Source organism: Scyliorhinus torazame, chromosome 11, assembly GCF_047496885.1.
Source record: "Scyliorhinus torazame isolate Kashiwa2021f chromosome 11, sScyTor2.1, whole genome shotgun sequence".
Taxonomy (NCBI): domain Eukaryota; kingdom Metazoa; phylum Chordata; class Chondrichthyes; order Carcharhiniformes; family Scyliorhinidae; genus Scyliorhinus; species Scyliorhinus torazame.
The window spans coordinates 165,259,583-165,277,784 of record NC_092717.1 but is presented as its reverse complement, the minus strand read 5'-3'; the positions used below and the strand labels follow the sequence as shown (position 1 = coordinate 165,277,784).

Below are 18,202 nucleotides of genomic sequence, written 5' to 3'. Positions count from 1 at the left end.
CGGAGCAGAGTGAGGCATGTGAGATGGAGCGGGGCAGAGTGTGGTCTGTGAGATGGAGCGGAACGGAGTGTGGTCTGTGAGATGGAGCGGAGCAGAGTGTGGTCTGTGAGATGGAGCGGAGCAGAGTGTGGTCTCTGAGATGGAGCGGAGCAGAGTGTGGTCTGTGAGATGGAGCGGAGCAGAGTGAGGCATGTGAGATGGAGCGGGGCAAAGTGTGGTCTGTGAGATGGAGCGGAATGGAGTGTGGTCTCTGAGATGGAGCGGGGCAGAGTGTGGTCTGTGAGATGGAGCGGAACAGAGTGTGGTCTGTGAGATGGAGCGGAGCAGAGTGAGGCCTGTGAGATGGAGCGGAACTGAGTGTGGTCTGTGAGATGGAGCGGAGCAGAGTGTGGTCTGTGAGATGGAGCGGGGCAGAGTGTGGTCTGTGAGATGGAGCGGGGCAGAGTGTGGTCTGTGAGATGGAGCGGAACGGAGTGTGGTCTGTGAGATGGAGCGGAGCAGAGTGTGGTCTGTGAGATGGAGCGGAACGGAGTGTGGTTTGTGAGATGGAGCGGAGCAGAGTGTGGTCTGTGAGATGGAGCGGGGCAGAGTGTGGTCTGTGAGATGGAGCGGAGCAGAGTGAGGTCTGTGAGATGGAGCGGAGCAGAGTGTGGTCTGTGAGATGGAGCGGGGCAGAGTGAGGTCTGTGAAATGGAGCGGAGCAGAGTGAGGTCTGTGAGATGGAGCGGGGCAGAGTGTGGTCTGTGAGATGGAGCGGAGCAGAGTGAGGCCTGTGAGATGGAGCGGAGCAGAGTGAGGCATGTGAGATGGAGCGGGGCAGAGTGTGGTCTGTGAGATGGAGCGGAGCAGAGTGTGGTCTGTGAGATGGAGCTGGGCAGAGTGTGGTCTGTGAGATGGAGCGGAGCAGAGTGTGGTTTGTGAGATGGAGCGGGGCAGAGTGAGGCATGTGAGATGGAGCGGGGCAGAGTGTGGTCTGTGAGATGGAGCGGGGCAGAGTGAGGCATGTGAGATGGAGCGGGGCAGAGTGTGGTCTGTGAGATGGAGCGGGGCAGAGTGTGGTCTGTGAGATGGAGCGGAGCAGAGTGTGGTCTGTGAGATGGAGCGGGGCAGAATGTGGTCTGTGAGATGGAGCGGGGCAGAGTGTGATCTGTGAGATGGAGCGGAACGGAGTGTGGTTTGTGAGATGGAGCGGAGCAGAGTGTGGTCTGTGAGATGGAGCGGAGCAGAGTGTGGTCTGTGAGATGGAGCGGGGCAGAGTGTGGTCCGTGAGATGCAGCGGAAATGAGTGTGGTCTGTGAGATGGAGCGGGGCAGAGTGTGATCTGTGAGATGGAGCGGAGCAGAGTGAGGTCTGTGAGATGGAGCGGAGCAGAGTGTGGTCTGTGAGATGGAGCGGAGCAGAGTGAGGTCTGTGAGATGGAGCGGAGCAGAGTGTGGTCTGTGAGATGGAGCGGAGCAGAGTGTGGTCTGTGAGATGGAGCGGGGCAGAGTGTGGTCTGTGAGATGGAGCGGAGCAGAGTGTGGTCTGTGAGATGGAGCGGAGCAGAGTGTGGTCTGTGAGATGGAGCGGAGCAGAGTGTGGTCTGTGAGATGGAGCGGAGCAGAGTGAGGTCTGTGAGATGGAGCGGAGCAGAGTGAGGTCTGTGAGATGGAGCGGAGCAGAGTGAGGTCTGTGAGATGGAGCGGAGCAGAGTGAGGCATGTGAGATGGAGCGGGGCAGAGTGTGGTCTGTGAGATGGAGCGGAGCAGAGTGTGGTCTGTGAGATGGAGCGGGGCAGAGTGTGGTCTGTGAGATGGAGCGGAGCAGAGTGTGGTCTGTGAGGTGGAGCGGAGCAGAGTGTGGTCTGTGAGATGGAGCGGGGCAGAGTGTGGTCTGTGAGATGGAGCGGAGCAGAGTGTGGTCTGTGAGATGGAGCGGAGCAGAGTGTGGTCTGTGAGATGGAGCGGGGCAGAGTGTGGTTTGTGAGATGGAGCGGAACGCAGTGAGGCATGTGAGATGGAGCGGAGCAGAGTGTGGTCTGTGAGATGGAGCGGGGCAGAGTGTGGTCTGTGAGATGGAGCGGAGCAGAGTGAGGCATGTGAGATGGAGCGGAGCAGAGTGTGGTCTGTGAGATGGAGCGGAGCAGAGTGTGGTCTGTGAGATGGAGCGGAACTGCGTGTGGTCTGTGAGATGGAGCGGAGCAGAGTGAGGCATGTGAGATGGAGCGGGGCAGAGTGTGATCTGTGAGATGGAGCGGGGCAGAGTGTGGTCTGTGAGATGGAGCGGAGCAGAGTGTGGTCTGTGAGATGGAGCGGAGCAGAGTGAGGCATGTGAGATGGAGCGGGGCAGAGTGTGATCTGTGAGATGGAGCGGGGCAGAGTGTGGTCTGTGAGATGGAGCGGAGCAGAGTGTGGTCTGTGAGATGGAGCGGGGCAGAGTGTGGTCTGTGAGATGGAGCGGGGCAGAGTGTGGTCTGTGAGATGGAGCGGGGCAGAGTGTGGTCTGTGAGATGGAGCGGGGCAGAGTGTGGTCTGTGAGATGGAGCGGAGCAGAGTGTGGTCTGTGAGATGGAGCGGAGCAGAGTGAGGCATGTGAGATGGAGCGGGGCAGAGTGTGATCTGTGAGATGGAGCGGGGCAGAGTGTGGTCTGTGAGGTGGAGCGGAGCAGAGTGTGGTCTGTGAGATGGAGCGGGGCAGAGTGTGGTCTGTGAGATGGAGCGGAGCAGAGTGTGGTCTGTGAGATGGCGCGGAGCAGAGTGTGGTCTGTGAGATGGAGCGGGGCAGAGTGTGGTTTGTGAGATGGAGCGGAACGCAGTGAGGCATGTGAGATGGAGCGGAGCAGAGTGTGGTCTGTGAGATGGAGCGGGGCAGAGTGTGGTCTGTGAGATGGAGCGGAGCAGAGTGAGGCATGTGAGATGGAGCGGAGCAGAGTGTGGTCTGTGAGATGGAGCGGAGCAGAGTGTGGTCTGTGAGATGGAGCGGAACTGCGTGTGGTCTGTGAGATGGAGCGGAGCAGAGTGAGGCATGTGAGATGGAGCGGGGCAGAGTGTGATCTGTGAGATGGAGCGGGGCAGAGTGTGGTCGGTGAGATGGAGCGGAGCAGAGTGTGGTCTGTGAGATGGAGCGGAGCAGAGTGAGGCATGTGAGATGGAGCGGGGCAGAGTGTGATCTGTGAGATGGAGCGGGGCAGAGTGTGGTCTGTGAGATGGAGCGGAGCAGAGTGTGGTCTGTGAGATGGAGCGGGGCAGAGTGTGGTCTGTGAGATGGAGCGGGGCAGAGTGTGGTCTGTGAGATGGAGCGGGGCAGAGTGTGGTCTGTGAGATGGAGCGGGGCAGAGTGTGGTCTGTGAGATGGAGCGGAGCAGAGTGTGGTCTGTGAGATGGAGCGGAGCAGAGTGAGGCATGTGAGATGGAGCGGGGCAGAGTGTGATCTGTGAGATGGAGCGGGGCAGAGTGTGGTCTGTGAGATGGAGCGGAGCAGAGTGTGGTCTGTGAGATGGAGCGGGGCAGAGTGTGGTCTGTGAGATGGAGCGGGGCAGAGTGTGATCTGTGAGATGGAGCGGAACGGAGTGTGGTTTGTGAGATGGAGCGGAGCAGAGTGTGGTCTGTGAGATGGAGCGGAGCAGAGTGTGGTCTGTGAGATGGAGCGGGGCAGAGTGTGGTCCGTGAGATGCAGCGGAAATGAGTGTGGTCTGTGAGATGGAGCGGGGCAGAGTGTGATCTGTGAGATGGAGCGGAGCAGAGTGAGGTCTGTGAGATGGAGCGGAGCAGAGTGTGGTCTGTGAGATGGAGCGGAGCAGAGTGAGGTCTGTGAGATGGAGCGGAGCAGAGTGTGGTCTGTGAGATGGAGCGGAGCAGAGTGTGGTCTGTGAGATGGAGCGGGGCAGAGTGTGGTCTGTGAGATGGAGCGGAGCAGAGTGTGGTCTGTGAGATGGAGCGGAGCAGAGTGTGGTCTGTGAGATGGAGCGGAGCAGAGTGTGGTCTGTGAGATGGAGCGGAGCAGAGTGAGGTCTGTGAGATGGAGCGGAGCAGAGTGAGGTCTGTGAGATGGAGCGGAGCAGAGTGAGGTCTGTGAGATGGAGCGGAGCAGAGTGAGGCATGTGAGATGGAGCGGGGCAGAGTGTGGTCTGTGAGATGGAGCGGAGCAGAGTGTGGTCTGTGAGATGGAGCGGGGCAGAGTGTGGTCTGTGAGATGGAGCGGAGCAGAGTGTGGTCTGTGAGGTGGAGCGGAGCAGAGTGTGGTCTGTGAGATGGAGCGGGGCAGAGTGTGGTCTGTGAGATGGAGCGGAGCAGAGTGTGGTCTGTGAGATGGAGCGGAGCAGAGTGTGGTCTGTGAGATGGAGCGGGGCAGAGTGTGGTTTGTGAGATGGAGCGGAACGCAGTGAGGCATGTGAGATGGAGCGGAGCAGAGTGTGGTCTGTGAGATGGAGCGGGGCAGAGTGTGGTCTGTGAGATGGAGCGGAGCAGAGTGAGGCATGTGAGATGGAGCGGGGCAGAGTGTGATCTGTGAGATGGAGCGGGGCAGAGTGTGGTCTGTGAGATGGAGCGGAGCAGAGTGTGGTCTGTGAGATGGAGCGGAGCAGAGTGAGGCATGTGAGATGGAGCGGGGCAGAGTGTGATCTGTGAGATGGAGCGGGGCAGAGTGTGGTCTGTGAGATGGAGCGGAGCAGAGTGTGGTCTGTGAGATGGAGCGGGGCAGAGTGTGGTCTGTGAGATGGAGCGGGGCAGAGTGTGGTCTGTGAGATGGAGCGGGGCAGAGTGTGGTCTGTGAGATGGAGCGGGGCAGAGTGTGGTCTGTGAGATGGAGCGGAGCAGAGTGTGGTCTGTGAGATGGAGCGGAGCAGAGTGAGGCATGTGAGATGGAGCGGGGCAGAGTGTGATCTGTGAGATGGAGCGGGGCAGAGTGTGGTCTGTGAGATGGAGCGGAGCAGAGTGTGGTCTGTGAGATGGAGCGGGGCAGAGTGTGGTCTGTGAGATGGAGCGGGGCAGAGTGTGATCTGTGAGATGGAGCGGAACGGAGTGTGGTTTGTGAGATGGAGCGGAGCAGAGTGTGGTCTGTGAGATGGAGCGGAGCAGAATGTGGTCTGTGAGATGGAGCGGGGCAGAGTGTGGTCCGTGAGATGCAGCGGAACTGAGTGTGGTCTGTGAGATGGAGCGGGGCAGAGTGTGATCTGTGAGATGGAGCGGAACGGAGTGTGGTCTGTGAGATGGAGCGGGGCAGAGTGTGATCTGTGAGATGGAGCGGAACGGAGTGTGGTCTGTGAGATGGAGCGGGGCAGCGTGTGGTCTGTGAGATGCAGCGGAACTGAGTGTGGTCTGTGAGATGGAGCGGGGCAGAGTGTGATCTGTGAGATGGAGCGGGGCAGAGTGTGATCTGTGAGATGGAGCGGAACGGAGTGTGGTCTGTGAGATGGAGCGGAGCAGAGTGTGGTCTGTGAGATGGAGCGGAGCAGAGTGAGGCATGTGAGATGGAGCGGAGCAGAGTGTGATCTGTGAGATGGAGCGGGGCAGAGTGTGGTCTGTGAGATGGAGCGGAGCAGAGTGTAATTTGTGAGATGGAGCGGGGCAGAGTGTGATTTGTGAGATGGAGCGGAACGGAGTGTGGTCTGTGAGATGGAGCGGAGCAGAGTGTGGTTTGTGAGATGGAGCGGAGCAGAGTGTGGTCTGTGAGATGGAGCGGGGCAGAGTGTGGTCTGTGAGATGGAGCGGGGCAGAGTGTGATCTGTGAGATGGAGCGGAACGGAGTGTGGTCTGTGAGATGGAGCGGAGCAGAGTGTGGTCTGTGAGATGGAGCGGAACGGAGTGTGGTTTGTGAGATGGAGCGGAGCAGAGTGTGGTCTGTGAGATGGAGCGGGGCAGAGTGTGATCTGTGAGATGGAGCGGGGCAGAGTGTGATCTGTGAGATGGAGCGGAACGGAGTGTGGTCTGTGAGATGGAGCGGAGCAGAGTGTGGTCTGTGAGATGGAGCGGAACGGAGTGTGGTTTGTGAGATGGAGCGGAGCAGAGTGTGGTCTGTGAGATGGAGCGGGGCAGAGTGTGGTCTGTGAGATGGAGCGGAGCAGAGTGAGGTCTGTGAGATGGAGCGGAGCAGAGTGTGGTCTGTGAGATGGAGCGGGGCAGAGTGAGGTCTGTGAGATGGAGCGGAGCAGAGTGAGGTCTGTGAGATGGAGCGGGGCAGAGTGTGGTCTGTGAGATGGAGCGGAGCAGAGTGAGGCCTGTGAGATGGAGCGGAGCAGAGTGAGGCATGTGAGATGGAGCGGGGCAGAGTGTGGTCTGTGAGATGGAGCGGAGCAGAGTGTGGTCTGTGAGATGGAGCGGGGCAGAGTGTGGTCTGTGAGATGGAGCGGAGCAGAGTGTGGTTTGTGAGATGGAGCGGGGCAGAGTGAGGCATGTGAGATGGAGCGGGGCAGAGTGTGGTCTGTGAGATGGAGCGGGGCAGAGTGAGGCATGTGAGATGGAGCGGGGCAGAGTGTGGTCTGTGAGATGGAGCGGAGCAGAGAGAGGCCTGTGAGATGGAGCGGAGCAGAGTGAGGCATGTGAGATGGAGCGGAGCAGAGTGAGGCATGTGAGATGGAGCGGGGCAGAGTGTGGTCTCTGAGATGGAGCGGAGCAGAGTGTGGTCTGTGAGATGGAGCGGGGCAGAGTGTGGTTTGTGAGATGGAGCGGGGCAGAGTGTGGTCTGTGAGATGGAGCGGAGCAGAGTGTGGTTTGTCAGATGGAGCGGAGCAGAGTGTGGTCTCTGAGATGGAGCGGAGCAGAGTGAGGCATGTGAGATGGAGCGGGGCAGAGTGTGGTCTGTGAGATGGAGCGGGGCAGAGTGTGGTCTGTGAGATGGAGCGGGGCAGAGTGTGGTCTGTGAGATGGAGCGGAGCAGAGTGAGGCATGTGAGATGGAGCGGAGCAGAGTGAGGCATGTGAGATGGAGCGGGGCAGAGTGTGGTCTGTGAGATGGAGCGGAACGGAGTGTGGTCTGTGAGATGGAGCGGAGCAGAGTGTGGTCTGTGAGATGGAGCGGAGCAGAGTGTGGTCTCTGAGATGGAGCGGAGCAGAGTGTGGTCTGTGAGATGGAGCGGAGCAGAGTGAGGCATGTGAGATGGAGCGGGGCAAAGTGTGGTCTGTGAGATGGAGCGGAATGGAGTGTGGTCTCTGAGATGGAGCGGGGCAGAGTGTGGTCTGTGAGATGGAGCGGAACAGAGTGTGGTCTGTGAGATGGAGCGGAGCAGAGTGAGGCCTGTGAGATGGAGCGGAACTGAGTGTGGTCTGTGAGATGGAGCGGAGCAGAGTGTGGTCTGTGAGATGGAGCGGGGCAGAGTGTGGTCTGTGAGATGGAGCGGGGCAGAGTGTGGTCTGTGAGATGGAGCGGAACGGAGTGTGGTCTGTGAGATGGAGCGGAGCAGAGTGTGGTCTGTGAGATGGAGCGGAACGGAGTGTGGTTTGTGAGATGGAGCGGAGCAGAGTGTGGTCTGTGAGATGGAGCGGGGCAGAGTGTGGTCTGTGAGATGGAGCGGAGCAGAGTGAGGTCTGTGAGATGGAGCGGAGCAGAGTGTGGTCTGTGAGATGGAGCGGGGCAGAGTGAGGTCTGTGAAATGGAGCGGAGCAGAGTGAGGTCTGTGAGATGGAGCGGGGCAGAGTGTGGTCTGTGAGATGGAGCGGAGCAGAGTGAGGCCTGTGAGATGGAGCGGAGCAGAGTGAGGCATGTGAGATGGAGCGGGGCAGAGTGTGGTCTGTGAGATGGAGCGGAGCAGAGTGTGGTCTGTGAGATGGAGCTGGGCAGAGTGTGGTCTGTGAGATGGAGCGGAGCAGAGTGTGGTTTGTGAGATGGAGCGGGGCAGAGTGAGGCATGTGAGATGGAGCGGGGCAGAGTGTGGTCTGTGAGATGGAGCGGGGCAGAGTGAGGCATGTGAGATGGAGCGGGGCAGAGTGTGGTCTGTGAGATGGAGCGGAGCAGAGTGAGGCCTGTGAGATGGAGCGGAGCAGAGTGAGGCATGTGAGATGGAGCGGAGCAGAGTGAGGCATGTGAGATGGAGCGGGGCAGAGTGTGGTCTGTGAGATGGAGCGGAGCAGATTGTGGTCTGTGAGATGGAGCGGGGCAGAGTGTGGTTTGTGAGATGGAGCGGGGCAGAGTGTGGTCTGTGAGATGGAGCGGAGCAGAGTGTGGTTTGTGAGATGGAGCGGAGCAGAGTGTGGTCTCTGAGATGGAGCGGAGCAGGGTGAGGCATGTGAGATGGAGCGGGGCAGAGTGTGGTCTGTGAGATGGAGCGGGGCAGAGTGTGGTCTGTGAGATGGAGCGGGGCAGAGTGTGGTCTGTGAGATGGAGCGGAGCAGAGTGAGGCATGTGAGATGGAGCGGAGCAGATTGAGGCATGTGAGATGGAGCGGGGCAGAGTGTGGTCTGTGAGATGGAGCGGAGCAGAGTGTGGTTTGTGAGATGGAGCGGAGCAGAGTGTGGTCTGTGAGATGGAGCGGAGCAGAGTGTGGTCTCTGAGATGGAGCGGAGCAGAGTGTGGTCTGTGAGATGGAGCGGAGCAGAGTGAGGCATGTGAGATGGAGCGGGGCAGAGTGTGGTCTGTGAGATGGAGCGGAATGGAGTGTGGTCTCTGAGATGGAGCGGGGCAGAGTGTGGTCTGTGAGATGGAGCGGAACAGAGTGTGGTCTGTGAGATGGAGCGGAGCAGAGTGAGGCCTGTGAGATGGAGCGGAACTGAGTGTGGTCTGTGAGATGGAGCGGAGCAGAGTGTGGTCTGTGAGATGGAGCGGGGCAGAGTGTGGTCTGTGAGATGGAGCGGAGCAGAGTGTGGTCTGTGAGATGGAGCGGGGCAGAGTGTGGTCTGTGAGATGGAGCGGGGCAGAGTGTGGTCTGTGAGATGGAGCGGAACGGAGTGTGGTCTGTGAGATGGAGCGGAGCAGAGTGTGGTCTGTGAGATGGAGCGGAACGGAGTGTGGTTTGTGAGATGGAGCGGAGCAGAGTGTGGTCTGTGAGATGGAGCGGGGCAGAGTGTGGTCTGTGAGATGGAGCGGAGCAGAGTGAGGTCTGTGAGATGGAGCGGAGCAGAGTGTGGTCTGTGAGATGGAGCGGGGCAGAGTGAGGTCTGTGAAATGGAGCGGAGCAGAGTGAGGTCTGTGAGATGGAGCGGGGCAGAATGTGGTCTGTGAGATGGAGCGGAGCAGAGTGAGGCCTGTGAGATGGAGCGGAGCAGAGTGAGGCATGTGAGATGGAGCGGGGCAGAGTGTGGTCTGTGAGATGGAGCGGAGCAGAGTGTGGTCTGTGAGATGGAGCGGGGCAGAGTGTGGTCTGTGAGATGGAGCGGAGCAGAGTGTGGTTTGTGAGATGGAGCGGGGCAGAGTGAGGCATGTGAGATGGAGCGGGGCAGAGTGTGGTCTGTGAGATGGAGCGGGGCAGAGTGAGGCATGTGAGATGGAGCGGGGCAGAGTGTGGTCTGTGAGATGGAGCGGAGCAGAGTGAGGCCTGTGAGATGGAGCGGAGCAGAGTGAGGCATGTGAGATGGAGCGGAGCAGAGTGAGGCATGTGAGATGGAGCGGGGCAGAGTGTGGTCTGTGAGATGGAGCGGGGCAGAGTGTGGTCTGTGAGATGGAGCGGGGCAGAGTGTGGTCTGTGAGATGGAGCGGGGCAGAGTGTGGTCTGTGAGATGGAGCGGGGCAGAGTGTGGTCTGTGAGATGGAGCGGAGCAGAGTGTGGTCTGTGAGATGGAGCGGGGCAGAGTGTGGTTTGTGAGATGGAGCGGGGCAGAGTGTGGTCTGTGAGATGGAGCGGAGCAGAGTGTGGTTTGTGAGATGGAGCGGAGCAGAGTGTGGTCTCTGAGATGGAGCGGAGCAGGGTGAGGCATGTGAGATGAAGCGGGGCAGAGTGTGGTCTGTGAGATGGAGCGGGGCAGAGTGTGGTCTGTGAGATGGAGCGGGGCAGAGTGTGGTCTGTGAGATGGAGCGGAGCAGAGTGAGGCATGTGAGATGGAGCGGAGCAGAGTGAGGCATGTGAGATGGAGCGGGGCAGAGTGTGGTCTGTGAGATGGAGCGGAGCAGAGTGTGGTTTGTGAGATGGAGCGGAGCAGAGTGTGGTCTGTGAGATGGAGCGGAGCAGAGTGTGGTCTCTGAGATGGAGCGGAGCAGAGTGTGGTCTGTGAGATGGAGCGGAGCAGAGTGAGGCATGTGAGATGGAGCGGGGCAGAGTGTGGTCTGTGAGATGGAGCGGAATGGAGTGTGGTCTCTGAGATGGAGCGGGGCAGAGTGTGGTCTGTGAGATGGAGCGGAACAGAGTGTGGTCTGTGAGATGGAGCGGAGCAGAGTGAGGCCTGTGAGATGGAGCGGAACTGAGTGTGGTCTGTGAGATGGAGCGGAGCAGAGTGTGGTCTGTGAGATGGAGCGGGGCAGAGTGTGGTCTGTGAGATGGAGCGGGGCAGAGTGTGGTCTGTGAGATGGAGCGGAACAGAGTGTGGTCTGTGAGATGGAGCGGAGCAGAGTGTGGTCTGTGAGATGGAGCGGAACGGAGTGTGGTCTGTGAGATGGAGCGGAACTGAGTGTGGTCTGTGAGATGGAGCGGAACTGAGTGTGGTCTGTGAGATGGAGCGGAGCAGAGTGTGGTCTGTGAGATGGAGTGGGGAAGAGTGTGGTCTGTGAGATGGAGCGGAACGGAGTGTGGTCTGTGAGATGGAGCGGAACTGAGTGTGGTCTGTGAGATGGAGCGGAACTGCGTGTGGTCTGTGAGATGGAGCGGGGCAGAGTGTGGTCAGTGAGATGGAGCGGGGCAGAGTGTGGTCTGTGAGATGGAGCGGAGCAGAGTGTGGTCTGTGAGATGCAGCGGAACTGAGTGTGGTCTGTGAGATGGAGCGGGGCAGAGTGTGATCTGTGAGATGGAGCGGGGCAGAGTGTGATCTGTGAGATGGAGCGGAACGGAGTGTGGTCTGTGAGATGGAGCGGGGCAGAGTGTGATCTGTGAGATGGAGCGGAACGGAGTGTGGTTTGTGAGATGGAGCGGAGCAGAGTGTGGTCTGTGAGATGGAGCGGAGCAGAGTGTGGTCTGTGAGATGGAGCGGGGCAGAGTGTGGTCCGTGAGATGCAGCGGAACTGAGTGTGGTCTGTGAGATGGAGCGGGGCAGAGTGTGATCTGTGAGATGGAGCGGAACGGAGTGTGGTCTGTGAGATGGAGCGGGGCAGAGTGTGATCTGTGAGATGGAGCGGAACGGAGTGTGGTCTGTGAGATGGAGCGGGGCAGCGTGTGGTCTGTGAGATGCAGCGGAACTGAGTGTGGTCTGTGAGATGGAGCGGGGCAGAGTGTGATCTGTGAGATGGAGCGGGGCAGAGTGTGATCTGTGAGATGGAGCGGAACGGAGTGTGGTCTGTGAGATGGAGCGGAGCAGAGTGTGGTCTGTGAGATGGAGCGGAGCAGAGTGAGGCATGTGAGATGGAGCGGAGCAGAGTGTGATCTGTGAGATGGAGCGGGGCAGAGTGTGGTCTGTGAGATCGAGCGGAGCAGAGTGTAATCTGTGAGATGGAGCGGGGCAGAGTGTGATTTGTGAGATGGAGCGGAACGGAGTGTGGTCTGTGAGATGGAGCGGAGCAGAGTGTGGTTTGTGAGATGGAGCGGAGCAGAGTGTGGTCTGTGAGATGGAGCGGGGCAGAGTGTGGTCTGTGAGATGGAGCGGGGCAGAGTGTGATCTGTGAGATGGAGCGGAACGGAGTGTGGTCTGTGAGATGGAGCGGAGCAGAGTGTGGTCTGTGAGGTGGAGCGGAGCAGAGTGTGGTCTGTGAGATGGAGCGGGGCAGAGTGTGGTCTGTGAGATGGAGCGGAGCGGAGTGTGGTCTGTGAGATGGAGCGGAACGGAGTGTGGTTTGTGAGATGGAGCGGAGCAGAGTGTGGTCTGTGAGATGGAGCGGAGCAGAGTGTGGTCTGTGAGATGGAGCGGAACGGAGTGTGGTCTGTGAGATGGAGCGGAGCAGAGTGTGGTCTGTGAGATGGAGCGGAGCAGAGTGTGGTCTGTGAGATGGAGCGGGGCAGAGTGTGGTCTGTGAGATGGAGCGGAGCAGAGTGTGGTCTGTGAGATGGAGCGGGGCAGAGTGAGGCCTGTGAGTAGGAGCGGAGCAGAGTGTGGTCTGTGAGATGGAGCGGAACGGAGTGTGGTCTGTGAGATGGAGCGGAGCAGAGTGTGGTCTGTGAGATGGATCGGGGCAGAGTGAGGTCTGTGAGATGGAGCGGGGCAGAGTGTGGTCTGTGAGATGGAGCGGAGCAGAGTGTGGTCTGTGAGATGGAGCGGGGCAGAGTGTGGTCTGTGAGATGGAGCAGGGCAGAGTGTGGTCTGTGAGATGGAGCGGAGCGGAGTGTGGTCTGTGAGATGGAGCGGGGCAGAGTGTGGTCCGTGAGATGAAGCGGAGCAGAGTGTGGTCTGTGACATGGAGCGGAGCAGAGTGTGGTCTGTGAGATGGAGCGGGGCAGAGTGTGGTCTGTGAGATGGAGCGGGGCAGAGTGTGGTCTGTGAGATGGAGCGGGGAAGAGTGAGGCATGTGAGATGGAGCGGAACGGAGTGTGGTCTGTGAGATGGAGCGGAGCAGAGTGTGGTCTGTGAGATGGAGCGGGGCAGAGTGTGGTCTGTGAGATGGAGCGGAGCAGAGTGTGGTCTGTGAGATGGAGCGGAGCAGAGTGAGGCATGTGAGATGGAGCGGGGCAGAGTGTGGTCTGTGAGATGGAGCGGGGCAGAGTGTGGTCTGTGAGATGGAGCGGAACGGAGTGTGGTCTGTGAGATGGAGCGGAGCAGAGTGAGGCATGTGAGATGGAGCGGAACGGAGTGTGGTCTGTGAGATGGAGCGGGGCAGAGTGTGGTCTGTGAGATGGAGCGGAGCAGAGTGTGGTCCGTGAGATCGAGCGGGGCAGAGTGTGGTCTGTGAGATGGAGCGGGGCAGAGTGTGGTCTGTGAGATGGAGCGGAGCAGAGTGTGGTCTGTGAGATGGAGCGGTGCAGAGTGTGGTTTGTGAGATGGAGCGGAACGGAGTGTGGTCTGTGAGATGGAGCGGGGCAGAGTGTGGTCTGTGAGATGGAGCGGGGCAGAGTGTGGTCTGTGAGATGGAGCGGGGCAGAGTGTGGTCTGTGAGATGGAGCGGGGCAGAGTGTGGTCTGTGAGATGGAGCGGAGCAGAGTGTGGTCTGTGAGATGGAGCGGGGCAGAGTGTGGTCTGTGAGATGGAGCGGGGCAGAGTGTGGTCTGTGAGATGGAGCGGAACGGAGTGTGGTCTGTGAGATGGAGCGGAGCAGAGTGTGGTCTGTGAGATGGAGCGGAGCAGAGTGTGGTCTGTGAGATGGAGCGGGGCAGAGTGTGGTCTGTGAGATGGAGCGGAACGGAGTGTGGTCTGTGAGATGGAGCGGAACGGAGTGTGGTCTGTGAGATGGAGCGGAGCAGAGTGAGGCATGTGAGATGGAGCGGCGCAGAGTGTGGTCTGTGAGATGGAGCGGAACGGAGTGTGGTCTGTGAGATGGAGCGGAACGGAGTGTGGTCTGTGAGATGGAGCGGAGCAGAGTGAGGCATGTGAGATGGAGCGGGGCAGAGTGTGGTCTGTGAGATGGAGCGGAACGGAGTGTGGTCTGTGAGATGGAGCGGGGCAGAGTGTGGTCTGTGAGATGGAGCGGAACGGAGTGTGGTCTGTGAGATGGAGCGGGGCAGAGTGTGGTCTGTGAGATGGAGCGGAGCAGAGTGTGGTCTGTGAGATGGAGCGGGGCAGAGTGTGGTCTGTGAGATGGAGCGGGGCAGAGTGTGGTCTGTGAGATGGAGCTGAACGGAGTGTGGTCTGTGAGATGGAGCGGAGCAGAGTGTGGTCTGTGAGATGGAGCGGAACGGAGTGTGGTCTGTGAGATGGAGCGGAACGGAGTGTGGTCTGTGAGATGGAGCGGAGCAGAGTGAGGCATGTGAGATGGAGCGGGGCAGAGTGTGGTCTGTGAGATGGAGCGGAACGGAGTGTGGTCTGTGAGATGGAGCGGGGCAGAGTGTGGTCTGTGAGATGGAGCGGAACGGAGTGTGGTCTGTGAGATGGAGCGGGGCAGAGTGTGGTCTGTGAGATGGAGCGGAGCAGAGTGTGGTCTGTGAGATGGAGCGGGGCAGAGTGTGGTCTGTGAGATGGAGCGGGGCAGAGTGTGGTCTGTGAGATGGAGCGGAACGGAGTGTGGTCTGTGAGATGGAGCGGAGCAGAGTGAGGCATGTGAGATGGAGCGGGGCAGAGTGTGGTCTGTGAGATGGAGCGGAACGGAGTGTGGTCTGTGAGATGGAGCGGGGCAGAGTGTGGTCTGTGAGATGGAGCGGGGCAGAGTGTGGTCTGTGAGATGGAGCGGAGCAGAGTGTGGTCTGTGAGATGGAGCGGGGCAGAGTGTGGTCTGTGAGATGGAGCGGAGCAGAGTGTGGTCTGTGAGATGGAGCGGAGCAGAGTGTGGTCCGTGAGATGGAGCGGGGCAGAGTGTGGTCTGTGAGATGGAGCGGAACGGAGTGTAGTCTGTGAGATGGAGCGGAATGGAGTGTGGTCTGTGAGATGGAGCGGGGCAGAGTGTGGTCTCTGAGATGGAGCGGAGCAGAGTGTGGTCTGTGAGATGGAGCGGAGCAGAGTGTGGTCTGTGAGATGGAGCGGGGCAGAGTGTGGTCTGTGAGATGGAGCGGAGCAGAGTGTGGTCTCTGAGATGGAGCGGAGCAGAGTGTGGTCTGTGAGATGGAGCGGAGCAGAGTGTGGTCTGTGAGATGGAGCGGGGCAGAGTGTGGTCTGTGAGATGGAGCGGGGCAGAGTGTGGTCTGTGAGATGGAGCGGAACGGAGTGTAGTCTGTGAGATGGAGCGGGGCAGAGTGAGGCATGTGAGATGGAGCGGAACGGAGTGTGGTCTGTGAGATGGAGCGGAACGGAGTGTGGTCTGTGAGATGGAGCGGAGCAGAGTGTGGTCTGTGAGATGGAGCGGGGCAGACTGTGGTCTGTGAGATGGAGCGGAGCAGAGTGAGGCCTGTGAGATGGAGCGGGGCAGAGTGTGGTCTATGAGATGGAGCGGAACAGAGTGTGGTCTGTGAGATGGAGCGGAACGGAGTGTGGTCTGTGAGATGGAGCGGAACGGAGTATGGTCTGTGAGATGGAGCGGGGCAGAGTGAGGCATGTGAGATGGAGCGGGGCAGAGTGTGGTCTGTGAGATGGAGCGGAGCAGAGTGAGGCATGTGAGATGGAGCGGAACAGAGTGTGGTCTGTGAGATGGAGCGGAACGGAGTGTGGTCTGTGAGATGGAGCGGGGCAGAGTGAGGCATGTGAGATGGAGCGGGGCAGAGTGTGGTCTGTGAGATGGAGCATGGATGAGCTTGGCAGTGAGATGAAGCTAGGAAGAGCCTGGTCTGTGAGATGGAGCAGGAGAGAGTGTGAGATGGAGCAGGGAAGAGTGTGAGATGGAGCAGGGTGTTGTGATATGTATCACTGTATATACACAAGGGGTTAAGATAAATACACTACAACTAAGTAACCACTAGAGGGAGCACCAGAGATGTGTATATTTACATCGACAAACAGGAAGTCAGTCTCTCTCTTCACAGGAACGGCAGCTGGTGAGCAGGACACAGACAGGCAGCTCAGATGTAACATAGTTTTAGCGCTGGAGAGAGAACAAACGCATAGAAATAAAGCATCTACTTCAACTGGAAGACTACGAGCTTTATTCAAACACAAGGGATAATACATGGTACCAGGACCAGGTGACTTCAGAACGCTTGCTAGAAAAAGTTACACAAGATGCAGACAAAACACGATCGAAAACAGAAGAAAACTCGGACGTGGGGAGACTTCGCTGAGTCGATGCAACTCGTTGGAACTCCACCGCAGCTGAAAACAACCGGTAATTTAAGTCATAAATGGAAAATGGAAAATCTTTAAACAAACGCTCGAACTATATATCGTAGCTAATAAGTTGAGTGTGGCCTCAGAAGAAATGAAAATAGCACTTCTCCTAGCATGACATGAAGCTAGAGAAATCTATAACGGCTTGAATTACTTGGAAGCTGAAGACAACATCAAATTAGAAGTAGTACTTTAAAAATTTGAAGATTACTGTAACACCAGTAACAATGTTGCTTTAAGACATTCAATGCTCAGAGACCAAATTGCACAGGGAATGAATTGCAAAACTCAAACTCAAACAATCATCAGAACAGAAAGAAACCACATAGCGCAAATCGTTCTGCACATGCGCAGTTGAACAAAAAGAGCGCACAGCTCGAAGAGGGATCGCATGCGCAATTTACGAAAAAGCACACAGTAATGGAAAAGCGATTTGCACATTCACAATCCATTCCTACGCTTTACGTCACGAGCGTCATGACGTCAGAAGCCCCGGACCACGCCTACTTAAAGGGAAAATGTCCGAAAATTGAAAAAAAGAGTTTTGAAGCTACAAAACACAATTCCTTCACCTCAAAAGACAGAACAATGCCTGAACTTCTCCCAGCATTTGAAAATAACTTCCACAGCACCCTGGAACAAGCAGTTTGCACCACCCGAAGTGAAGAGCACGATGACAAATCCGAAACATAAGAAAATGATTTGTGTATCATAGAATACTACTCAGACATGGCTGAGTAATTTGGATATGATGATCATAAAAGCATCAACGCCACGGTTGAAAAGCTCAACACGACTGTACGCATGGTAAATGATTCGAATACCACGATGCAATGGCAGATCGTCGATACATTGGATGACAGCAACATGTCAAATACCCAAGAAGAAAACGATGCCACACAGCAAGTACTGAACGACTCTGTTGGGAGAGCACAGATTGACTCCACAGAGAGACCACTGCACGACTCCACACGGAGAGCGATGAAAGACTCCACAGAGAGAGTGATACAAGCCTCCACAGAGAGCTCGTTGACAGACTCCACAATGGGAGCACCTCAAGACTCCATAACGAAGTTCATGCATGAACAAAACCATGAAGGTCTATCAACCTTATCTGAGCAACTAGCAACTGACTATGAAAGTTTACCAAGCTCACGTGAACAACAAAAAGACTATGAATGTCTACCCGGCTCATTTAACCAACAAGAAGACAGTGAATGTCTACCCACTGTATCTGAGACAAGTGATGAAGTAATCACAATTCCCATACAAGATGTGCAAGATCACAGCGAGACTGACAGATCTCAGCTCGTATGTACAGAAGCACTCAACAATCAAAGTGAAACTACTCTTGAGTCCAGTGATACCATGTCAATTTAAACCTCATCTACTAAGGCGGAGAGGAGCTTCAAAGGGCGGAGAAGAGCTTCAGGTACTTGGGGGTCCAGGTGGCCAGGAGCTGGGGGGCCCTGCATAGGCTTAACTTTACAAGGCTGGTGGAGCAAATGGAGGAGGAGTTCAAGAGGTGGGACGCGTTGCCGCTGTCCTTGGAGGGTAGGGTGCAGTCAATCAAAATGACGGTGTTCCCAAGGTTTTTGTTCCTGTTCCAGTGCCTCCCCGTGTTTATCCTGAAGGCTTTTTTCAGGCGGGTTAACAGGATTGTGTGGGCGCGAGGAACTCCAAGGGTGAGAAGGGTGTTCCTGGAATGGAGTAGAGATAGGGGGGGACTGGCGCTGCCCAGCCTCTGTGGGTACTACTGGGCCGCCAATGCGACGATGTTGCGCAAGTGGGTGATGGAGGGGGAGGGGGCTGCATGGAAGAGGCTGCAGACGGTGTCTTGTGTGGGTACGAGTTTGGGGGCGCTGGCAACGGCGGCGCTGGCAACGGCGCCGCTGCCACTCCCTCCAAGGAGGTAGACCACGAGCCCGGTGGTGGCGGCTGCCCTCAAAATTTGGGGGCAGTGGAGGTGGCACAGGGGGGAAGTTGGGGCCTCGGCGTGGACCCCAATACGGGGGAACCACCGGTTCGCCCCAGAAAGAACAGGTGGAGGGTTTTCAGGGTGGCACAGGGCAGGCATACGAAAGTTGGGGGACCTGTTTGTTGACGGGAAGTTTGAGAGCCTCGGTGAGCTGGAGGAAAAGTACGGGCTCCCCCCGGGGAACACCTTCAGGTACTTACAGGTAAGGGCGTTTGCCAGACGACAGGTGGTGGAATTCCCGCGGCTACTGCCACACACAGTACAGGACAAGGTGCTCTCGTGGGGGGTGGATGGGAATGGGGAAGATCTCAGAAACTTACCAGGTGAGTTTGGGCAGCACGGTAGCACAGTGGTTAGCACAATTGCTTCACAGCTCCAGGGTCCCAGGTTCGATTCCCGGC

The 18,202-nt window shown here is 57.7% G+C and overlaps 1 protein-coding gene across 2 annotated transcripts in view; it reads right to left on the bottom strand.

Moving 5' to 3' along the window:
- cnbd1 (cyclic nucleotide binding domain containing 1) overlaps nucleotides 1-18,202 on the bottom strand; it is a 427,576-nt gene that overhangs the window by 339,459 nt on the left and 69,915 nt on the right. Inside the window, exon 1 of one of the 2 annotated variants that reach the window (XM_072468636.1) lies at nucleotides 15,488-15,552. The exons of the other annotated variant lie outside the window; for it this stretch is intronic. Within the exon in view, the coding sequence (XP_072324737.1) occupies nucleotides 15,488-15,489 (2 nt within the window). The 5' untranslated portion in view covers nucleotides 15,490-15,552. Of the gene's footprint in view, nucleotides 1-15,487; nucleotides 15,553-18,202 lie in introns of those variants that run through there. 2 annotated transcript variants of the gene reach the window in all.